Genomic DNA, 24,997 nt, shown 5'->3' with positions numbered 1-24,997 from the left:
AGCACATGACTCTTTGAAATTTTGATACACTGGCAAGAGGAGATTCTAAAAGCTTCCAAAGAGAAAACCATATAAAGAAATGATATTAGACTGATGTTAAGCTTTTTAAAAATAATACATGCACTATTGATATTATCTATAAAATAGATAAGTAATGAGAATCTACTCTATAGCACAGGGAACTCTATTCAGTGGTCTCTGGTGACTTAAATGAGAAGGAAATCCCAAAATAGGGGATATATGTATATGTATAGCTTGTTCATTTTGCTGTACAGTAGAAGCTTAATACAATACTGTAAAGTGACTATACTCCGATTAAAAAAAGAAAAGTAATACATGGGACTAGAAACGAAAGGAATAATGCCTTGAAATTCTGAGGGAAAATTATTTCATTAAAATTAAAGATTTAATTTTTTTAAAGGGAAACACAGAATGAAGGAAAAGAGGTCAACCTAGGAGAGTGGGAAAGGAGTCGCCATTGCAGCAGTGGCACAGAAGGTCTAGATCCAGTTCAGATAGAGGACTGTAAGAAAAAGTCAGGTTGAAGACTGCCTTATATAGCTGACTGTATTTGGAAGAGATTTTTGATTCTGTTTCCATTTATAAGGATGAAGAAGGGAATGGTATAGAGAAACTTAGCAAATGTAAAAACAGGCAATTGTTAACTCCTCAGGAAAAGCAAGACATTGTAAAAGAAATTAAATATGATTACAGTATTCTAGTTGGTTTCACTTGAATAACAGAAACATAACACAATCACATGAACTGAATATTAATTAAATCAAGACTCTTATTTACATAATATATAAACACTGAACATTAGTATAGGGTTAAAACTTCAAAAGATAGAATGAGGGAATATGGCTGTGACAGGAAAGGTTTCTAAAAGGTAAATCCCTATTGATCATAGAAAATAAAAAATTTTCTGGAACTAAAAGGATACAACAATATGAAACATGTTATTTGGAAACAAGGCTAGTGATACTGGAAGAAATGACTAAATGAATTGGTGGTATTTGAAAACTGTTGATTTCTATTATAAGCTTAATGGAACTATTTGACTTTCTGCTATTTTGATTAGATTACTGTTTATTTTGTGTTACCTCCCAAAACATCTAAAAGAGATGGAAAAAGATATATTTGGCAAATACTAAGCAAAGAAAAGGTAATGAGCAGTGTTAATATTGACAAAACAAAATTCTAGGCCAAAAAATAATATATATATATTATATATATATATTCCTAGGAGTAGGAATACTCCTACTAATAATATATATTAATTATAATATATAATATGTAATTATTTGTAATATATAATATGTAATATAATATATAATATTATAAATATGTAATGTATATATAATTATGAATTGTATATATATATATGCCTATATCTATATATAAGAGTAGGAAATGGCAACTCTAGTATTCTTACCTGGAGAATCCCATTGACAGAGGAACCTGGCAGCTACAGTCCATGGGATCACAAAGAGTCAGACATGACCGGGTGACTGAATGCGCGCGCACACAGGCACACACGAGTTTCCCTTGCAATAAAAAAGGCTCAAATATACCAACAGGCAAGGTAAAATTTGAGCTTATTTTCATGTACTCAAACTTGTATGCAGGAAAAATGACAGGAAGATATAGGTAAACCCAACAATTCATATCCATCAGAAACTGAGAGATGCTGGAAAGAGGAATAAAGTGTATGTGCTTGGTTGAGGAACCAATTGGCAAAGCTACCATCTGTGAGATTTAAGACTGTAGACCTCTGGAATCCCACTGAGGTAGAACCACACGGCAGCACCATGGAAGCCTTGGTGGGTTCAGATAGCTGGTGCCCCTCTGGCAGGCGGCTGCCCATATCCCTGGGGGTGTGGTGTGGCATGCCTAGCTTGGTTTTGGACTGTGCAGTACAGCCAGAAAGGCAGCCACCCCCTCACCTGTCAGGTACTAAACCATTCATAGATAACCTGCCTCTGAGTGAGGGTTTCCTAAGAAGCAGAAAAGCTCCCTTCTTGAGTTCTATTTAATGTCAGCCCTCCACACAAGGGTTTTAATAATAAAAAGGGAAAAAAATAAAAACAAAAAAAAGTTAGAGAAGATTTAAACAATGGAATTTTAAAATTTGATTTATTGAGAACTTTGCATTTTTTTAAAGAACAGGTGAAACACTTAGAAAAATTGATGAAACTGTTGCTTTTAAAGAATTGATGTTCAAACAGAACAGCTTCTTTGACTACTGTAGCCAAATTAGAAATCAACAATAAAAAGTTGTAACAACAAAACAAAAATCTGTGTGTTATGGGTTGAATAGTATTCCCCCAAAATTCACATTCACTGAGACCTTCAGTATGTAATGTTACTTGCAGATGTAATTAGTTAAAGATCTTTAGGTTAAATCATCCTGGGTTTAGAGTGGACCTTAAATCCAGTGATTCGTGTATTTATTGAATAGGAGAGGGGGCCAAAAGCAAAGATTGGAGTTATGCTGCCTTAAGCCAGGGAGTACTAGGGATCATTAGAAGCTGGAAGAGACCAGGAAGAATTCTCCCACATAACCTTTTGAGAGAGCATGTTCCTGCTGACACTTGACTCCAGATCTGTGGGAGAATAAATGTATTTTGTTTTAAGCCACTCAGTTGGTAATACTTTACTGTGGTAGCCCTAGGAAACTAATATACATAATATATAAATATTATATACATATACTAATATAATAACCATGTATTTGAAAATTTAAAACTGTAATTCTAAGTAACTCAGAAGTTAAAGTAATACTGGAAGTTGAAATATATTTAAAACTCTGATATCAAAATGTACAGAAGATAGCCAAAATGATACTTAGGGTAAAGTTATACCCTTAAATATAAATAATAAAAAATTGAAATGGGAGAACAAATCTATAGGATTTACACTACCAAGTATCAAAACTTATTATAAAGCTGTAGTAATCAAGACGGTGTGATGTTGGCCCAAGAATAAACAGACTGACCAGAGCAGAGAAGACTCCAGAAACAGATTCACATACATATGGACACCTGATTGATGATAAAGCTACCACTGCAGTACCGTGGGGGGAAAGATGATGTTTTTAGTAAAATGATGTTATGTAAATTGGATATGGGGTGGGGGGGAAACACTGACCCCCCCCCCCGCCACTTCACTACTTGTCAAAATCAATTCCATATACTTCATAGATTTAAATATGAAAGGCATAGGTAGATAAAATAGGTCAGTTTTCTACAAGAAAATACAGAGGAGTATGTCTTCATAATCTTGGAATGGGAAAAGATTTATTAAATTGAATCCCAGCCCCCCAAAATAGTAACCATAAAAGAAAATATTGACAAATATATCACATGAAATTAAGGTATTCTATTAACCACCAAATGAGAGAGTAAAAGGCAAGCCACAGAGTGGGGAAGATGTTTTCAATATATATCTCACAAAGGACTTCTATCTAAATATAAAATGAACTGATACAAATCAATGTGAAAACGGTGGGCAATCCAATTTTTGAAAAAGACAAAAGTACTTGAATAGGTACTTTATAAAAGAGAATGTCAAATAGCCAATGAACATATGCAAAAATATTCAACTTGCTTCATCAGCAGGGATTTGCAAATTAGGATCACAATAAGATCTCTCTGCATATCCATTAGAATGGCTGAAATGAAAAAGTCAGTACTGTGCTGGTAAGAATATAAAACAAGCAGTTTTTATTCACTACTGGTGAGAATGTAAATTTCGAGAGTGACCTTGGAAAGCAATTTGCCATTATCTACTAAGTTACACAGAGCAAACTGAGCAATTCTGATCCTAATTATGTACTCCACCGAAGAGGATGTGCGTGAGCACCAGGAGACACACGTGAATATTCTTTACAGCAGTTCTTGTAATAGCTTCAAACTGGAAATTACCAAATGCCTAGTAGTATGGATGAATTATGTTAACATTGTTGAATACTAACCAGAAAATGAGATCAAGTAAAGGACAAATATGTTTTAACACTTAATGGATCTTAAATCCAACATGAGAGAAGAAAACAAGACATAAGGCCATGTGTTCTTCTTTCTATTTACAGAAAGTTCAGAAATATATGTAGTTTGTTGCATTTAAAATGGGCTGTTAGTTATCAGCCTGGGGGAGATTGGAAGAAAGAATGAGGAGAGCATGTATATTTCTAGCCAGGTGTTTTATAAAACCCTGGTACATGTTCACTTTTTTTAACAATTCACTGAATTCTCTGTGCAATATCTGGTATATGTCTTCTGAGACATAATGCAAAAGGTATTTTTAAGATACGTTTTTTAAAAACAACAAAAAATAAGTACTTAGAAATGACTCTAACAAAGGACATAGAAAATGATTAAGCTTCATTGAATTACAGTAAGGAACCCTAAGTAAATTCAGTGCATCACTACTCAAAATTCCAGTAGAGTTCTTCCTGGGACTTGACAGGCTGATTCCAAGTGTTTTTTGAAAATCAAGAAGTATATTTAAAGAATAACGTAGGGAACTTGCCATACCAGATATCAAAAGACTTACTGTGTGCATGTATGGTGTGTGTGTGTGTGTATAAAACATATTTAAGACCTAATATGTAGTAATAAACAAAAGTGGAACAGTGTGTTGACCAGAAACACACCCATGAATGTGAAAACTTAATATATGCCACAGATGACATATCCTGGAGAGGAGGGGGCAAACTAGTCAATAGTGTTTTGGCCACTGACTATAGATGTAAGAAAAAATAAAATCTGATAGATCCCTGTGTGCTCTGTGCTTAGTCACTCACTGGTGTCCAGCTCTTTGCGACCCTGTAGACTATAACCAGCCAGGTTCCTCTATCCATGGGGATTTTCCAGGCAAGAATACTGGAGTGGGTTGCCGTGCCCTCCTCCAGGGGATCTTCCCAACCCAGGGATCAAACAAACCCAGGTCTCCCACATTGCAGGCAGATTCTTTACCAGCTGAGCCACCAGGGAAGCCTACTGCAGACTAAACAAAAGCATAGTCCAGGTGATATTAAATGTAAAAAGGAAAACTTGAAGCTTTTGGAATTGAGATGACCGTGTTTTGACCGTGAAATACTGGTTTATTAAATGAGACCTGCAAAGCACAGACAATGAAAGAAAAAATAAATATGATATTATTAAAAAATTTTGTACACCAAAACATATCATAACAAAGACAAGACACAGACTGAGAGAATATTTGCAGTTCCTACAACCTACAAAGAAATTCTACAACAATGTTCAATGTAATGCTTTTTAATATTAAAAAAATTAAAAATAGCCAAAGTTTATCAACAGATGACTTGATACATTAATTGAATAGAATTCTGTGTAACATTGAGAATGAATGAATTAGAATCACTATGAGTAAATCCTCCAATCATAATTTGGAGTGTAAAAGACAAGTTACTTAAAGGTACTCAGAGTATTACACCCTTTATATAAAGTTTAAAGAAAGACATAAAACAGTCCAATACATTAAATTCAAAAACATCCTTGAAATTAGCAGATTCTAAATTGAGCTTAAGGTTGCTGCTGAAAATGGTATTGAGCCTCCACATAGAGTATCTTTATCATTATATCTGTAATGTTTTATTTTTTAAGCTCTATGATAGACACATTGGTGTCCATTATGGTGTTTTTAGTAATCTCTTACCTTTCTGTTGCTTTGTTTAAAAATATCTGTTCTTAGAGATAGAAAATGAATCTCTTATCAATCCATTGTTTAAAAAAAAAAAAAAAATATATATATATATATATATATAAAACCATTATTAACTGCTTGGTAACTGTATCCTAGTTGTATTGGTGATTTTTAATTTATTTATAATAATTTTGCACTTGAGTTTTCTCATACACTTTAAAAACTCATCACAAAAAAACTCACTTTAAAAGACCAATTAAGTAGATAAATCTCTAGCAAATATGACCAAGAAAAAGGAAATAGAAAGTATTAGACAAATTTAACTTCAGAAGATTTTTAAAAATTATATGAGTACTGTATATAAAATCTAGGTGATATGAATTTTTTCTAGTATTATATGAAATGTCAGAATTTGCCCCCTAAGTGACAAAAACTTTGAACAGGCCAAAGAACTTGAAAGGTGGTTCAGATCTACTTTTCTACTTTGAAAGATACCTGATCTGGACCCCCCCCCCCCCGCCTTTTTTTCCTTACTGTTGCATCAAATCAGCAAAGAGCAGATTTTATTTAAAATGATTGTACACAGAAAAATATGGAAAGTTTTCCAAACTCCCCAAAATTGTCATGTGTTATAAAGTCCTCAGAACTGCCCCAGCAGCTTTTACATGGTTGAGCCTATGAGATGCTTTTTTCCTCTAGTGTATAACGAGGTTTTGTTTTTGGGGGGAGGGTGTTGTATTACTTTCTGGTGTTACCTTTTCCTTCTCCAGATGCTCAAGTTCTCATCACTGGGGATGAGGACCTCTCAGACAAAAACCAAAAAAAGGAGATCTACACTAAAAAGGCAGTGACCAAGACTGCTTACTCTGAAGAAAAAGAATCCTTGCAGAAAGATACCACAGGTAGAGGAACTGAATTATCTGCCTTTTATTTTCTTCTGGCCTTCTAAAATGAATATATCAATAAATAGAAAAGTATTATCCAGTTGTCTTCAACCCTCCTCCATCTTGTTCATATCTGAAATAGAATATTAGCTGCAACTTTTGGTATGCACTGGCAGGTGAAATTAACATTTTTAAAGCTCTTTGAAATATTTTTGGAGAACTTTGTGTATATTGTACACAAATTAATCTGATTGCCATAAATTCACATAATGGATTTTTAAAAACACTACTGATAAAAATATTTGGTGCCATGAGATGCTAGCTCTTTAATAACATTGTCATGCACAGGCTTTTGTTCTTCAGGAATTTAGCTTGTTTACTTCCTAACTACCTACTCAGTTAAAACACTTCAGTAGGACTGTACTAATTAAAAATGCCTATTCAAGTGTGTTTAAGTTAGGATTAACTTTAGCTCTCAGAGATCAAAACAAAACAAAAAAGACATTGGCTTAAAGAAGATAGAATACCAGGTAACAAAGCTCTTTCTCTCCTGTTGCTTCAGCGTTTTAGCCTCCATTCTGATACTGTAGCCGTCAGACCCATATTCCAGCCAGTAGAAAGGAAAACAGGAAAAGAAAAAAGTATATTTCTTCCTTTAAATACTTCTCAAAATTTAAATGTATCATTCCCCTCTCATCCTGTTAGCCAGTTATTCACATGGTCACACCAACCTGTGATGCCAGGGAGGCTGGGAAATATAATCTCTATTCTTGTAAACATATGCCCAGCTAAGTCAGGTTCTATTTTAGAGGCAGAAGAAAATCAGTTTCAGAAGACAGCTGGTAGTTTCTGCCACAGTTATAAATATTGAAACATACTTTGGAGTATAATTAGCCACTTCTCTTTTTTGTGTCTATTGCTTCTTTTTCAGAACTTATATGTATTCTGGGCAAAACTTCAAAAATTTACCCCCTTTTTTGCTGTAGCTAAATCAGTGCTTCAAAAGTTTTGATCATGTTAATCTCCACGTCAAAAAGTTTTCATTGCCCTTAAAAATTAAAAATAAACCTCTTTACCCTAGTCTTTCAGAACAGTAGAATTGGCTCCCAAACAACTTTTCAGTGCTTACAAATTCTACAATCAAATAAATTATATAATTGTTCTGATTCTTAGATGTGGAGTTGCTTTCCTGATTCCATTTTTTTCATATGTAGTCACCTTTCCCCAAGATGTCTTTCCCCTTTCACTCTCAGTGTTTAACCATGTTACCTGTCATCTCACGCTAGTGAAAGTGGAAAGTGAAAGTTGCCCAGTCGTGTCCGACTGTTTGCGACCCCATGGACTTGTCCGTGGAATTCTCTAGGCCAGAATACTGGAGTGGGTAGCCTTTCCCTTCTCCAGGGGATCTTCCCAACCCAGGGTAGCTGCTTGAAACGTATTTTAAAATAAGTTCTGTCAACTTATAGTCTTCTTTTTCCTGTCTTAGGTTCCAGTACTGCTGCTGCTTCACAGCACTCAACTCAACTACAAGACACAAAGACTGACATTAAACAGAAAGAGGAGATCCATAGTAAGAGGAAGGTTACTAAGGAAGCCTGGTCAGAAGAAAAGAAATCCTTACAGATAGATATTGCAGGTACTGAGATTGGGCGGCAGGGTGGGAGCTATGAGAGAGAGAGAGCATGTGTGCCCCCAAGCACCAATGTCCACATTTCCACTTATCCGGTGAGCATTGTTGTTCAGTCACTAAGTCATGTCTGACTTTGCAGCCTTGTGGACTACAGCACGCCAAGCACCCCTGTCCTTCACTGTCTCCTGGAGTTTGCTTGAATCATGTCCATTTATTTGGTGATGCTATCTAACCATCATACCCTCTGCTGCCCCCTTCTCCTTTTGCCTTCAGTCTTTCCCAGCATCAGGGTCCTTTCCAATGAGTTGGCTCTGCATATCAGGTGGCCAAAGTATTGGAGTTTCAGCTTCAGCATCAGTGCTTTAGTGAATATTCAGGGTTGCTTTTCTTTAGGGTTGACTGGGTTGATCTTCTTGCAGTTCAGGGGACTCTCAAGTTCTCCAGCATTACAGTTAGAAAGCATCAATTCTTCAGTGCCTCCGCCTTCTTTATGGTCCAGGTCTCACATCCCTGTATGTATGTTAGTTGCTCAGTCATGCCTGACTCTTTGTGACCCCAGATTCTTCTGTCCATAGAATTCCTCAGGCAAGAGTACGGGAGTGGGTTGCTATTCCCTTCTCCAGGGTATCTTCCTGGGATCGAACCTGGGTCTCTGCATCGCAAACAGGTTCTTTACCATCTGAACCGCAAAGGAAGCCCCACATCCATACATGACTATTGGAAAAACCATAGCTTTGACTAGAAGGACCTTTGTGGCCAAAGCAATGTCTCTGGGTTTTAATATGCTGTCTGGGATTGTCATAGCTTTTCTTCCAAGGAGCAAGTGTCTTCACTCAACTCTTTCACCCTCATCAAGAGGCTCTTTAGTTCTTCTTCGCTTTCTGCCATTAGAGTGGTATTATCTGTGTGGAGGAAGGTGTGAAGATATTTCACAAAAAAGGAATTTTCCTGGGCTGTAAAACATGTAAAGAGTTGGCGTTTTTGAAAATATTATCCATTTAATTACTGATGATAAAAATGAAGTCTCAGGTTTCTTTGCTGAAGAGGTTAATAATAACTATCAGTTTTATAAGAGAAAAAAACAGAGATAAAGCATATCTTATAATATTCCACACATAGCAGGCAATGATAGATAGCAGCTGCTGTTATAATCCCAATAACCAGAGTGCCCTCCTCAAGGTCATACAGCCAGTTTGTGGCAGAATCCAACCCAGAATCTGGGTCTTTTGAGCCCAAGTCTCTTGAAGTATTACCATGCCAGTCTGGGCACTAGGCGCACGGCATGAATCCTTTATACAGGCAGTGAATTTTCTGAATCTTTATGTAAACCATTCTTTTTTTTTTTATGACAAGGAAAGTTTGCTTTCTTTTGGAGGCTAGCAGACCAGGGGGAGGGTGGATGAGACTTATGTCCAAAGGCTGACTCCCCCACTGACAACCAATGGGTAAGAGCTTTTAAAGGCAAGTTTCAGGGTATATACATGGAAAGAGGGGACTACATGCAGAAACTGCAGTCAGCTCTGACAGTCGTCTTGGAATTGGTCATGCAGTGGTTTGATCAGCATCATCTTGACTGTTTTAAGTATAGTTAGTCTTCAATTCCAGGGTCAGTTTGTTCCCGTTTCTTTGAGGCCATTCTCAGAATTGTGGCAGCTTATTTCACGGATACAGTCTGGCCATCATGTAGTTAACTTCTTCCACCTTCCCATCTTTGTGGAAAGGGAGGCTAAGCTGACGGCCTTGTAGTCCAGGAAAGGCTTGGGGACTGCCCACTCTTGCCTAACTGCATCCCTGACCTATATAAACTGTTATTTCCTTCAGTCTTTGTTTTGTATATAAAGAATTAAATGTGAATACTATTTCTAAATGGAATGCAGATATTTTGAAAGTACTTCAAAATCTTTTTTTTTTTTCCTTCTTTTCAGAATCCAGATGTCATTCGGAATTTGAAAATACTACCCATTCTGTATTCAGGTCAGCTAAGTTTTACTTTCATCATCCAGTGCACCTACCAAGTGATCAAGATTTTTGCCATGAATCCTTAGGAAGAAGTGTTTTCATGAGGCGTTCTTGGAAAGATTTATTTCAACATCATCCAGACAAACAAAGAGAATACACTTGTCTTCCATCCCCTTGTCAACATATGGAAAAGACTAAGACAGGTTATACCAGAATAGAGAGCCTCAGTATCAATGTAGACTTAGAAAACAAGGAATTGAAGCATGCTACTGAAAGCCAGGCTAGAGATTTTCCAAAAGCTGACAAACAAATTAATGATCTAAAAAGGGATCCTAAGGCCACCCCAGAGCTAACAACGGAGCACACTGTGAGTTTGAATGAGCTCTGGAACAGATACCAGGAACGACAGAAGCAACAGAAACCTGAGTTCAGTGCCAAGAAGGAGCTTTCCTTGGTGGAGCGACTTGATCGTCTGGCTAAACTTCTTCAGCATCCCATCACACATTCTCTTCAGCCCTCAGAAAGTACACAGGATGACAGCAGGGGGGAGCAAGACGTTAAGGAGTGGAGTGATCAACAGCAGCAGCAGAAAAACAAGCTCCAGAAAAAGAAACGGCATAAAAGCCTGGAGAAATGCCATAAAAACACAGGTGATCTTAAGAAAAATAAGATTCTTTCTACTCATCAAGCTGGGAGGTCCAATCAGATTAAAATTGAACAGTTTAAGTTTGATAAATACATTCTGAGAAAACAGCCAGGTTTTCATTATATAAATAACACTTCTTCAGATTCTAGACACTCAGAGGATAGTGAGGTGCTCACAGATACGGCCACCAACATCCTTTCTACCACCACTTCTCCTGTGGAATCAGATATATTGACCCAAACAGATAAGGAAATGACTTTGCATGAGAGGAGCAGCTCAATTTCCACCATTGACACTGCCCGATTGATCCATGCTTTTGGCCATGAAAGAGTTTGTTTGTCACCCAGGAGAATTAAATTATACAGCAGTATCACCGACCATCAGAGGAGATACCTTGAGAAGCGGAGCAAGAAAAACAAGAAAGCATTGAATACAGGTTATCCCCAAATTACTTCAGAGCACACCAGAAGGAAACACATCCAGGTACATGGCTACAAATTCCATCTGGCAATGTGACTGTCTTTTTCATGGACTTCTTTAGTTCAGCTTTGCACACAGGTGAAAAAAAGCCAATTGCCCTTTCCTCCCTATAATATTTCTTACCAACTGGAAAAGAGTGAGAAAGTGTAGCACAGTGCTATTGTGAGTTGTCATTCTTTTCATCAACACTCATTTACAAATTACCCTTTGGATGAAAGGCTTTGCTGCTAAATGCTTCAGAATCTGCAAAGTATACCCTTGGTACAGGGGAACTTCAAGTTTAGAATGACCTTCATTCTGAACAATATTGCCTGCTGCTTTTTTGCCTGTTGATTTCGTTTATTCATTCCTCCCCATCTTTTAAGAAATTTTGAGGTTCTTTTAAGCACACATATACATACACACATACATATATAAGTAATATGGTACGATTTATTTAAGTAGATGAAGAGTTGGAATAATAGAAAGTTAGATTGAAGCCAGGGTGGAGTGAGCTACAACATGATTTTTAAAACAAATGAGTGAATAATTAAGAGTAATGGGAAGACAAGTTGATACCTTGTGGATGTGGTTCCTAAAAGTGAGTCACAAATTTTGCTTTATGTTTTCTGCCAGTTAATATTGGTAGAATTTTGTGATCAATTACATAACTCTAATAGAAAAACAAAATTTTCAAGAGCAGTACAGATATCTCTGGTTCTAAAGACTTAAGAGAAATTTCATCTGTCCTCAAGAAGTCATTGTGGTGAAACAAAATCCTCAATGGAGTCCTTACAATATGTTCTCAGTAACAATAGTCATATGAGGCTAATATGGCCTTAATTTAGAGAATTCCATAAAGGCAGATTTTACAGGGTCAGTAAATGCAGACCATCACTTTAACCCAAGATAAAATTTATTTGGAGACGTGCTCTCCAAATAAGGGTACTTGCAAAATGGTTCATTGGAATATGAACCTTGTAAAGTTTATGTTTTGTCTATGTTTTATAATATATAAATACAGCAATAATACATAATTTATAAGTATCTAATAATTTCTGCTCAGAAATACTTAATCAGTAGAACCCAATGATTAAAACAATTTGGAGACCACTAGTCTAGTGGGAAGAAGGCACAAAACATTCGGACATTTACCATAAATATTATTTCTCATAATTGAGTTTTTGGTAGGTATTTAATGACAGTACTTACATGTATAAATAGTACAATAAGATTTTTTTTTAAGTAAGTAAAGAATAAGGAAAGACACAATTGAGGCATTTTGTTCCATAGAGGAGATAGGGGGAAAGGATGCAGATAGAGCATTTTGGAGGGGGGGGAGAGTGTAGTAAAATACATAGCGTGAAGTCTACAGTTTTATCGTTTTAAAGTGTACAATTCCATGCTACCAAATACAGTCGCAGTGTTTTACAACTGTCACCATGTCTCATCCTGGAACTTCTCATCAACCTAGGAGAAACCTCATTAAGCAGTCACTCTTTCCTCATTCCTGCCAGTCCTGACAACCACAGAAGTCTACTTTGTGTTTCTGAGCTTTCCTACTCAGGTTATTTCATTTAATTGGAATCACATCATATGTGATCTTTGTGTCAGGCTTCTTTGACTTTAGGATAATCTTCTGAGATTTCTCCATGTCCTAGCATCTGTCAGTAGTTCATTGCTTTTTATGGCTGAATAATAATATTTGTTTAGACGTTTTATTTGTCTATTCATCCATTCATGGACATTTGAGTTGTTTCTACAGTTTGGCTATTGTGAATAGACCTAACATGAACATTTGTGTACAAGTTTTTAAACACCTACATACAGTTCTTTTGGGTATATATGTAGGAGTTGGAAATACTACTGGGTCATATGGTACTGGGTTGTCCAAAAAGTTCATTCAGGTTTTTCCATAAGAGGTTATGGAAAAGCTTGAACTTTCTGGCCAACCCAATAATTTTAAGCTTATTCAGAAACCTTCAAACTTTTCCACAATGGCTACCTCATTTGACATACCCACCAACAATTTCTAAGGGTTTCAGCTTCTCCACATTCACCAACAGTCTACCTTTTTTTGCTATCCCAGTAGGTACAAAGTTGTATCTCATACTCACAGTCATTTTCATTGTGGTTTGTTTTGCTTTTCCCTTTCCATAACGACTAATGATGTTAAAGTACTTTTTTATGTTACTCATTGATCATTTTTACATCTTCCTTAGAAAAACATCTATTCAGGTCTTTGTCCACTTTTAAATTGTTTGTCCTTTATGTTTTGAGTTGTAAGAGTTCTTTATATATTCTGGATTGTGGAATCTTACCAGATGTGTAATCTGCAAATATGTGTTTTCTGCTCACTTACTGTTCTTTGCTGCATAGCATTTTACATTTAATGAAGCCCAGTGTGCCTGTCTTTTCTTTTGTTGCTTGTGCTTTTGGTGTCATATTTAAGAAGCCGTTCCAAATCCAGAATCATGAGGATTTGTCCATTTATTTTTTTCAAGAATTTTATACTTTTAGTTCTTTCACTTGCATCTTGGATGTAATCTTGGATATAATGCATCTTGGATGGTATGAGGTAGGGGTCAAACAGACTTCCCTGGTAGCTCAACTAGTAAAGAATCTGCCTGCAATGCAGGAGACCACGATTAGACTCCTGGGTCAGGCAGTTCCCCTGGAGAAGGGATAGGCTACCCACTCCAGTATTCTTGGGCTTCCCTGGCGGCTCAGATGGTAAAGAATCCGCCTGCATTGATCCCTAGGTTGGGAAGATCCTCTGGAGGAGGGCATGGCAACCCACTCCAGTATTCTTGCCTGGAGAATCTCCAGTAACAGAGGAGCCTGGCAGGCTATGGTCCATAGGGTTGCAAAGAGTTGGACGTGACTGAGCAGCTAAGTACAGCACAGCACAGAAGTCAAGCATCATTCTTTTCCACATGGGTATCCAGTTGTCCCAGCACCAGTTGTTGAGACTGTTCTTTCTTAATGAATGGTCCTGATACCGCTGACCACAGGTGTGAGGGTTTATTTCTAGGCTCTCAATTCTGTTCCTTTGATCTACATGCATATCTATATGTCATTACTACACTGACTTGTTTTGGGGTTTTAAAAAAATATTTATTTGTTTTTATTGGGCTGCCTTGGGTCTTAGTTGTGGGAAGCAGGATCTTCGTTGTGTCATGCAGGGTCCTTTGTTGTAGAACACAGGCATCAGTAGTTTTGATGCTTAAGTTGCTTCACAGCATGTAGGATCTTTGTTCCCTGACCAGGGATTGAACCCACATCCCCTGTATTGGAAGGCTGATTCTCAACCACTGGACTGCCAGTAAATTTTAAAATTGAGAAGTGTTAGCCTTACAACTTTTTTTTTTTAAAGACACTTTTGGCCAGTCAGGGTCTTATGTCTCCATATGAGTTTTAGGATCAGCTTTTTTATTTCTGCTGAAAATGTCGTTGGGATTTTGATATAAATTGCATTTAATAGGTAGTTTGCTTTAGGGCTTAATGCCATCCTAATGATATTGTCTTCCAGTCCATGAATACAGAATGTCTTTTGATTTATTTAGATCTTTAATGTCTTCTAGCAGTGTTTTGTAGTTGTCAATGTACAAGTGTTATAAGTTATTTTTCTTCCAGTTTTTTTGAGATATAATTGACATATCTGTTTGAGTACAGCATAATGACTTATCTTTTATTTGTTGTTCTTCAGTTGCTAAGTCATGTCTAACTGTTTGTGATCCCGTGGACTGCAACAGGCCAGGCTCCTCTGTCTTCCACTGTCTCCTGGAGTTTGCTCATATTCTCATCCATTGAGTCGGTGATTCTGTCTAACCATCTCATCCTCTGCTCTCCTCTCCTCTTGCCTTCAGTCTTTCCCAACATAAGGGTCTTTTCCAGTGAGTCAGCTCTACGCATCAAGCCCCCAAAGAATTGGAGCTTCAGCACCAGTCCTTCCAGTGAATATCCAGGTTTCCTTTGGATTGACTGATTTGATCTCCTTGCAGTCCAAAGAACTCTCAAGAATCTTCTCCAATACCACAGTTCAAAAGCATCAATTCTTTGGCACTCAACCTTCTTTATAGCCCAATTCTCACATCCATACATGACTACTGGAAAAACCATAGCTTTGACTATATGGACCTTTGTAGGCAAAGTGATGGCTCTGTTTTATAATACACTGTCTAGGTTTGTCATAGCTTTTCTTCCAAGGAGCAATTGTCTTTTAATTTCATGGCTGCAGTCACCATCCGCAGTGATTTTGGAGCCAAGAAAAGAAAATCTGTCACTGTTTCCATTTTTTCCCCTTCTATTTGCCATGAAGTAATGGAATCATAAGCCATGATTGTAGTTATTTGAATGCTGAGTTTTAAGCCAGTGTTTTAACTCTCCTCTTTCACCTTCATCAAGAGGCTCTTTAGTTGCTCTTCTCTTTCTGCCATTAGGGTGTTCTCATCTGCACATCTAAGGTTGTTATTACTTCTGGCAATTTTGATTCCAGCTTGTGATTCATTCACCCTGGCATTTCACATGATGTATACATCATGAAGTGATTATCACAGTATGTTTAGTGAACATCCATCATCTCCTATAGATACAAAATTAAGGAAATAGAAAAAAAATATTTTCCTTGTGATAAGAATTCTTATGCTTCCATATCTTGGCTATTCTAAATAATACTTCAGTGAATATAGTATTGGATTTATCTCTTCAGATTAGTGTTTTTGTTTTCTTTTGAAAAACATGCATAAGTTAATTCTTGGGTCATGTGGTAGTTCTATTTTTAATTTTGTGGGGAACCTCCATGTTTTCCGTAATGGCTGCATCCATTTCCATCCCCACCAGTAGGGCGTGAGCATCCTGTTTTCTCTGCATCCTTTTCCACATTGTTATTTGTTGTATTTTGCTAACTGTCATTCTGACATGTGTTAGGTGATATCCCATTGTACTTCTGCTTTTTACTTTACTGATGATTAGTGATGTTGAGCATCTTTTCATGTGCTTCTTGGCCATCTGCATGTCTTCTTTGCAAAAGTGTCTGTTCAGATCCTTTGCCTATTTTGAAAATCAGGCTTTTTAGTTTTTTTATGTTGAGTTGTCTGAGTTCTTTGTATATTTTCGTTTCTTACCCCTTCTCCAATAAATTGCTTGCAGTTATCTTCTCCCGTTCAGTAGATGGCCTTTTCTTTCTCTTGATGGTTCCCTTTACTGTGGAAAAGCTCGTTAGTTTGATGTAGTCCCATTTGTTTATTTTTGGTTTTGTTTCCCAAGCCTGAGAGGATACATCCAAAAAAAAGTACTGAGACCACCCAGTGTCACATAGCTTCCTGCCTGTGTTTTCTTCAGGAAGGTCTGTCTTTTTTTGGTTGTAGTTTCAGTTCCTACATTTGTCTTTAGTCCATCTTGAATTTATTTTTGTGCATGGTATAGTTCAGTGATATTAAATACATACCACCTTATGCTCTCCCTAGCAACCACTATTCTACTTTCAGTGTCTTAAGAATTTGACTACACTAGTTGCCTCATGTAAGTGGAATACAGTATTTATCCTTAAGTAGCGAGTTTATTTCCCTTAGCATTTCCTCAAGGATCATCAGTGTGGCTCCATCTGACAGGATTGTCTGTTTAAAAAAACAACCCTGAATAATACTGCAGTGTATGTGTAGACCACATTTTGTTTATTCATCTATCAGTAGATACTTGTGTTGCTTCTACTGTTAGACTGTTGTGAATATGATGCTGTGAACATGGGTGTACTGATATCCGTTCGAGACCCTGCTTCCAGTTTCTGTGGACGTATATCCAGAAGGGGAGTGGCTCAGTTATGTGGCAGTTCTGTTTGTAGCTGAGGACTGCTGTACTGTTTTCCACAGTAGCTGCACCATTTTACAGCCCCACTAACGAGACAGACGGTTCCACTTTCTCCACATCTTTGCCAACACTTGTTATTTTCTGTTTCTTTAATAGTGGCATCCTAATATGTATGAAGTGATATCTTACAGTTTTGCTTTGCATTTCTTTCATGATTACTGATATTGAACATCTTTTTACATGCTTCTTGACCATTCATGTATCATCTTTGAAAAAATGTCTGTCCAAATACTTTGTCCATTCTTGAATCATGTTATTTATTTTTTGGTCATTGAGTTGTTGAAGTTCTTTATATATTCTGAGTATTAACCTTTTATCACATATTATCAATTTTTCTCCCAACTGGTGAGTTGCCTTTTCACCTTTTTGGATTGTGTTCTTTGATGCACAGAAATTTTTAATATTGATGCAGTGCCAATTGTTGACTTTTGCTTCCTGTACTTTTGAAATCATTACCAAGTCCAGTGCCATGAAACTTTACCCTAACGTGTTCTTCCAAGAATTTTATGGTTTTAGGTATTTATTTTGTTTCAAGGTAATTTTTGTGTATGCTATAAAGTAAGGTTCCAACTTCATTCTTTTTTTAAGGCTGTGTGTATATCCAGTTTCCCCAGCACTATTTGTTAAGAAAATTACTCTTTTCCCATTGAGTGATCTTGGCCCCTTGTCAAGGGTCAGAGATCTTTTGATTGTAGATCCTTTGACCATATGGCACAAAGGTTTATTTCTGTCTGTCTATTCTAGTCCATTGATTTACTTGTCTTTATGCCAGTATTTCACTGTTGTATTACTGTTTTGAAATCGGGAAGTATGGATCCTCCAACTTTGTTGTTCTTTTCCAAAATTGTCTTGGTTCTTCAGTGTTTCTTATCACTTTTAGTGATTTCTTACAGTTTTCAATTTTTTTCATTGGTATATGATTTCTTTGAGGTTTTTTTTTTTTGCTAATTTAGCAGCTGTGTAACTAACAAATATGCTTAAGCCACTGTCTCAAGTGTATCACTGTCAGAAATGAAGTTAGTATCTATTGACTCCACTATTATAGGAAGAATTAAGAAGTCGGTTGTGCTTGCCCTACTTCTCCCCACATACAGCACAATTCCCCCAATGTACCAGTATTTATTTTGTGAATTTTATGTTTATTCTGGAAGTGTTATTCCTGTATTGATTGGCTTTATTTTCAAGAAGTATAACATTTTTCTTTCATATTATAAGCAAAATCACTGTATGTTTTTTTAAAGCATCAGTATTGGTCACAAGTCTTTTCAATATAACTGAGTTTATTAATTTAAATAATTTTATTGTTTGGATAGATTTTTCAATAGTTTTTCAGCAGTGTGTATCTCTTCGGTTCTAGCAAATTTGAGATTATCATTCTGTCACCTTTGTATAGGAATAACAACTTGCTGGGTATAAAACTTCTAACAGTTTTTTAGAATATTTACTTATTGATTAGGCTGTCTCAGGTCTTAGTTGCAGCACACGGATCTTCATTGTGCAGTGTGGGATCTTTCATTGAGGCACATGGACTCTAGATGTGGCGTTCAGGCTTTGTTGCTATGTGGCATATTGGATCTTAGTTCCCTCCCAGGAATCGAACCCACCTCCCTTGTGTTGCAAGGCAGATTCTTAACCACTGGACCACCAGGGAAGTCCCAGTAATAATCTTTAATTCAGAGCTCAATTTTGTTCCCCCTTTTCAGGGTGCAGATGTGTAATATATCTGTGCCAGATGCAACCATGATATTTTTTTCTCTATGTTGGATCCTGGATTTTCAAAATTTGTCAGGTTTTTAAAATTTGTTTTATTACTTTCCCAAGGTGTGTCTCACTGTTGGTCAAAAAATAAAATTTACATACCTCACAGTTCATTCCTTTTTTTAATTATTTACGTTTTTATCTCTGCTGGTCTTTGTTGCTGCACAGGCTTTTGTCTAGTTGTGGCGAGTTGGAGTTACTCTCCAGTTGCCGTGCACGGGCTTCTCTTTTTGATAGCTTCACTTGTTGAGCACAGGCTCTCGGGCTCATGGGTTTCAATAATTGCGGCACATGGGCTCAGTTTGTGTATCTCCTGGGCTGTAGAGCACAGGATTCTGTAATTATGGTACACAGGCTTAGTTGCCCTGAGGCCTGTGGGATCTTCCTGGACCAGGGATCGAACCACTGTCCCTGCATTGGCAGGTGGACTCTTCACTGAGCCACCAGGGAAGCCTACAATTCATTCTTTTAAAGTGCAGCCATCACCCCTAATTCCAGAACATTCTTCTCATACCAAAAAGAAACTCCATGCCCATTAACAGTCGTTTCCTAGCCTCCTCTTAATTTTTTCAGGGTTCATTTTGTAGCATGAGTCAGTTGTTGTTTATTATGGCCAAACAGTATTTCCTATGCATGTACATGTTTATTCATGAGTTGTTGGACGTTTGGATTGTTTCTGCTCTTTTGGCCATGATGAAAAATGCTGCAGTGAACATTAATGTACAGATTTTTGTGTCAGCATGTTTCCTCCATTTTCTTAGGTGTGTATATACCTAGGAGTACAATTGCTAAATCATGTTGTAACTCTGTTTAGGCTTTTGAGTAACTGCCAAAGTGTTTTCAAAAGTGGCTGCACCATTTTGCATCTGCGTCTAGTGGCTGCATCTAGATCATATTCCAGTTTTTCTGCATCTTCATCAACACTTGTTTTCTGTCATTTGATAATAGCCATCTTATGGGTGTGAAGCGTTATGTCACTGTGATTTTAATTTGCATTTGCCTAACAGCTACTGATATTGAGCAATTTGCATATGCCAGATGGCCATTTGTTTGTCTTCTTTAGAGAAATATCTGTGCAGATCCTTGGCCCATTCTAAAATTGAGTCACTTGTCATTTTATTACTATTTCTCTGTCTATTCTGAATACAAGTCCCTTATGTTTTCCAAGCATGCCCTTACATTCTGCGACTTGCTTTTCACTTTCTTGATGGTATTATTTGTGGTACAAAAGTTTTAATTTTGACAAATTCTTTTCATATAATATGTAAAACTGTTATCTAACGCATGGTTACAAAATATTTACTCTTTTTTGTTTCTTCTAAAAGTTTCATAATTTTAGTTCTTACTTTTAGTTTGATGAACATTTTTTAGTTAATCTTTCTTTGTACGTGGTGTTGAGGCAGTACAGTTTCATTCTTTTGCCTGTAGATATCCAGTTGTCTCAATACCATTTGTTGCAAAGACTGTTCTTTCCTCCACTGAACTGTCTGGGCACCCTTGGCAAAAACCAACTGATCATAAAGGAAAAAAAATTTTTTTTAATTTTTTTAATGATAAAGTTATAAATGTAAGGGTTTATTTCTGGACACTGAACCTATGTCTCTCTTTATTCCACTACAACACTGTCTAATTAGTGTGAATCCTCCAACTTTGTTTTTTTCCTTTTCAAGCTTATTATTTTTAGGTCATATGAATTTTCAGATCAGCTTTTCAGTTTCTGCCCAAAAGAAGAAACTAGACAACTTGAATCTTGGGGAGGGATTGCACTGAAACTAAAAGAATTTAGGGAATCTTGTTACTCTAATGATATTAAATCTTCTAATCCATGAACATAGGATGTCTTTCCACTTACTTAGGTCATCTTTAATTTCTTTCAGTGATGTTTGTAGTTTCCACTTCTTTGTAGTTTGGTACTTCTTTTGTTAAAAGTATATTGAGTATTTTATTCTTTATTCTTTTTAATAACATAACTAGTTTTCTGAAGTTCAATTTGGGACTTTTCCTTGTTAGTGTAGACTAACAAGTGTAGCAAGAGAAGAACTGACTCATTGGAAAAGATCCTGATGCTGGGAAAGACTGAGGGCAGGAGGAGAAGGGGACGACAGAGGATGAGATGGTTGGATGGCATCACCAACTAAATGGACATGAGTTTGAGCAAGCTCCGGGAGTTGGTGATGGACAGGGAAGCCTGGCATGCTGCAGTCCATGGGGTTGCACAGAGTCTAACATGACTGAGCAGCTGAACTGAACTGTTACAGGAATGTACTGATTTTTTTCATATTTATCTTGGTCATTGCAACTTTGTTGAACTTGTTTATAAGTTTGAGTATGTTTAAGTTGTGTGTGTTCATTGGTGTTTTCTATGTAGAATAGTGTATCATCTGCAGATAGAGATTGTTTCCCATCTTCCTTTCCAATATGTCATTAATCTGTTTTTGTTGCCTTATTGCCCTTGCTAGAACCTCCAGTACTATCTTGAATAGAAGTGGTAAGAATGAGTATCCTTGTCTTATCCCTGATTTTAGGGAGAAATCTTTGTGGTCAACATTAAGGATGATGTTTACTCTGAGATTTTTATAAATGTTCTTTGTCAGACTGAGGAGTTCTCTCCTATTCCTATTTTGTTTAGTGTTTGTTTTTTTTTGTTTTGTTTTGTTTTTACTTTTTGGCCATACTACAGAGCATGCCTGATCTTAGTTCCCCAGCTAGTCTAATCTGTACCTCCTGCAGTAAAAGGGCAGAGTCTTAACCACTGGACCACGAGGCAACCCTGTTGAGTGTTTTTATTATGGAAGGGTTTTGGGTTTTGCCATATGGCTTTTCTGTGTGTAATGAAATGACCATATGTTTTCTTTCTTTATTAACGTGTGGATTACATTGACTGATAATCATATATGAAACCAACCTTGCCTTCCCTAGATAAATCCCTTTTGGTTCAGATGTATAATTCTTCTGTGTTGCTGGATTCAGTTTCCTAGTATTTTGTTGAAGATTTTCCTTCTATATTGATAAGGGGTACTAGTCTGTAGTTTTATTATATCTTAGCCTTTTTTTCTGAAGGTAATACTGTCCTCATAGGATGAACTGGGAAGTGATCCTCCTTGTTTTTTCTTCCTTTTGGCTGTGCTGGGTCTTCAGTGCCGCGCAGGGTTTCTCTAGCTGTGGCAAGCAGGGGCTACTCTCACTGCAGTAGCTTCTCTTGTTGCAGAGCTCAAGCCCTGGAGTGTGTGTCCTTCCGTAGCTGGGCCATGTGGGCTCAGGAGTTTTGGTTTCCAGGCTCTAGTCCATAGGCTCAATAGTTGTGACACAGGCTTAGTAGCTCCACAACATGTAGGATGTTCCTGGATCAGGAATCACACCCGGGTCTCCTGTATTAGCAGGCAGCTTCTTTACCGCTGAGTCACCGAGGAAGCCTCTTGTTTTGAAGTTGTTGTTTTTTAAGTTTGTGAGTGCTTATTGTTAATTCTGCTTTAAATGTTTTTTTTTTTTTAGAATTTACCAGTGAAATAGGCTTGGGGTTTTCTTTGGTGGATGTTTTCTGATTACTGACTCAGTCTATTTCCTTATTGTAGTTCTGTTCAGATTTTCTGTTTTTGCTTGAGTCCATTTTGGTAGGTTGTTTTTCTAAGAAATTATCTGTTTCATTGAGGTTATCTGATTTGTTGACATATAATTGTTCATAATATTCCCTTATGGTCCTTTTTAATTTCTGTGTGATTGATAGTAACACCCCCTGGTTCATTCTTAATTTATAATGATTTACATGTTCCCTTTTTTTCCCCTTGATGAGTCTAGCTAAAATTTGTCTAGTTTTTTGGATCTTTTCAAAGAACAAACTTTTGATTTCCTTTATTTTCTCTCTTTTTTTTATTCTCTGATTCATATATTTTCTTTTTTTTTTTTTAAGATTCATTTCTGGCTGTGCTGAGTCTTCGCTGCTGTGCACGGGTATTCTCCAGTTGCAGCTAGTGAGAGCTACTCTGTAGCTGTGATGTGCGGGCTTCTCATTACAGTGGTTTCTCTTGTTGTGGAGCACGGGCTCTCGGCATGTGGCATTCATTAGTTGTGGCTCCCGGGCTCTAGAGCACAGGCCCAGTAGCTATGGCCCACAGGTTTAGTGGCTCCACGGCCTGTGGGGTCTTCCCGAACCAGGGTTTGAACCCATGACTCCTGCACTGGCAGGCAGATTCTTCACTGCTGAGCCACCAGGGAGGCCCGTGGTTCATATATGTTCATTCTAATCTACATAATTTCCTTCATTTTGCCTCCTTTTGATTTTATTTGCTTTTCTTTTTCTGGTTTCTTAAGACTGAAGATGAGGTTATCAATTTGAAATCTTTCTTCTTTTAATATATACACTTAGAGGTACAAATTTCTATAAGCTCTGCCTTCACTGCATCCCGTAAGTTTGGTTACGTTTTGCTTTCATTTTCATTCATCTCAAAGTATTTTCTAATTGCCCTTCTGATTTTGTCTTTGAACATTGGCAGTTGAGTGTGTTGTTTAATTTTATTATTTCTAAAATTTTCAGAGTTCCTTTTTGGTTTCTAATTTCATTCCATTGTGGCCAGAGAACAATTAATACTGTGTTACAGATCACAGTAAATGTAAATGTTTTGTGACTATTTTGACCTAGCATATGATCTCTTCTGGAGAACATTACACATGCCCTCAAGAAGAATGCATATTCTGCTTCCATTGGCTGGAGTATTATGTATATGTCTCTATCTACTTGATTTATAGTGTTATTCAAGCCTTCAATTTCCTTACTGGCCAGTCAAATTTTTCTATCCATTTTGAAAGTGTTATATTGCAGTCTCTAGCTATTACTGTTGAATTGTCTTTGTCTTCCTGTATTTCTGTCCTTTTGCTTTCTGTATTCTGGATATTAATTTTTTTCTGGTACCAAGTAATTCTGTATCCCTTGTACATTCAGATTTAATTTCAGCAAAAACTTGTATCCTAGAATGTTTTTTCCTCTCCTCTCAACCTGTTTTCTGTTTTACAAGTGAGTGTGGGGGCCAGTGCCACATGTATATTCCTCTTCTTGCGTTCTAATTATTTTCATTCCCTTCATCTTTTTCTCTACATTTCAGGAGACCTTTTAAAACTATACTCTGCTCCACTGGCTAAGTTTTCTTTATTTTTTTAAAATCAAATTTGTTTTATTTTGCATAGATTAATTCTGCAATGATATAACAACATAATTACTGTCTTCATTTTTTTCCTTTGATGCCTGTCGTTGGTTTTCCAACATATGGCATATATTCATTAACTTTTTATTGAATTGTGTTAATTTTGTCAACAACCTGTTAATCTCCCCCTGTTTTCCCAGCTTATCTTGATTCTATTTCATTAAGTCCATGTTCTTTTTAAATTTTCTCTAAAGTGAAAATGCAGATTCTTTTTCTTTTATTTATTTACTTTTGATTGCACCAGGTCTTTGTTGCTGGACACAGACACTGTAGTTGCAGCGAGTGGGAGCTTACTCTGTGTTGTGGTACACTGGCTTATTGTGGTGGCTTCTCTCATTGTGGAGCACAGTCTCAAGACGCAGGGGCTCAGTAGTTGTGAACTGTGGGCTGTAGAGCACATGGGCTCAGTAACTGCAGCACTCTGGCTTAGTTGCTCCGCGGCATGTGGAATCTTCCCAGATCAGGGATCGAACCCATGTCCCCTGCATTGGCAGGCGGATTCTTACCCAAAGTCCCCAGTTCTTTATTGACTAAAATGGGTAAACCTTCTGGCAAAGTAAATTCTTCCCCCCTCTTTTGTTCTTCCTTTCTTCCACTTTAATGCTATAGAATGTTTTCATATTATCTTCTCTTTTCTTCAGATTACCTTTGTCTCTAAACAGTGTTGTGAAAAACCATTTATTTGATCCCACGTAATGTGGTTAAATTCTTTTTGACTGGCTTATTACCTGTTTACAAGATACTGAGTCCCCTTCCTAGGACATGAACCTGAAGGTTGATTGTACATGGCTTTTTTTTTTTTTTTCTTTTTTGCCTTTCAGAGTTTGGGAAAGGCAGAAAGATAGTCATTGATTTTAGGACTCTGGACAGCTTTAGCAGGTGATATTTTTCTCTGCCATTATTTTGGAACATAAACTGATGGCCACTTTTC

The 24,997-nt window shown here is 36.9% G+C and overlaps 1 protein-coding gene across 5 annotated transcripts in view; it reads left to right on the top strand.

Annotated features, from left to right (window-relative positions):
* The window catches only part of ALMS1 (ALMS1 centrosome and basal body associated protein), a 183,995-nt gene that overhangs the window by 134,772 nt on the left and 24,226 nt on the right, over positions 1-24,997 (top strand). For all 5 annotated transcript variants that reach the window (XM_040223844.1, XM_040223841.1, XM_040223843.1 and 2 more), the window contains 3 exons: positions 6,438-6,569; positions 8,038-8,187; positions 10,107-11,269. In XM_040223844.1, coding sequence (XP_040079778.1) covers positions 6,438-6,569; positions 8,038-8,187; positions 10,107-11,269 — 1,445 coding nt within the window. The remainder of the gene's footprint in view (positions 1-6,437; positions 6,570-8,037; positions 8,188-10,106; positions 11,270-24,997) is intronic.

Source organism: Oryx dammah, unplaced genomic scaffold (genome assembly GCF_014754425.2).
Source record: "Oryx dammah isolate SB20612 unplaced genomic scaffold, SCBI_Odam_1.1 HiC_scaffold_25, whole genome shotgun sequence".
Classification (NCBI taxonomy): domain Eukaryota; kingdom Metazoa; phylum Chordata; class Mammalia; order Artiodactyla; family Bovidae; genus Oryx; species Oryx dammah.
This window is presented reverse-complemented; position numbering and strand designations above follow the sequence as displayed.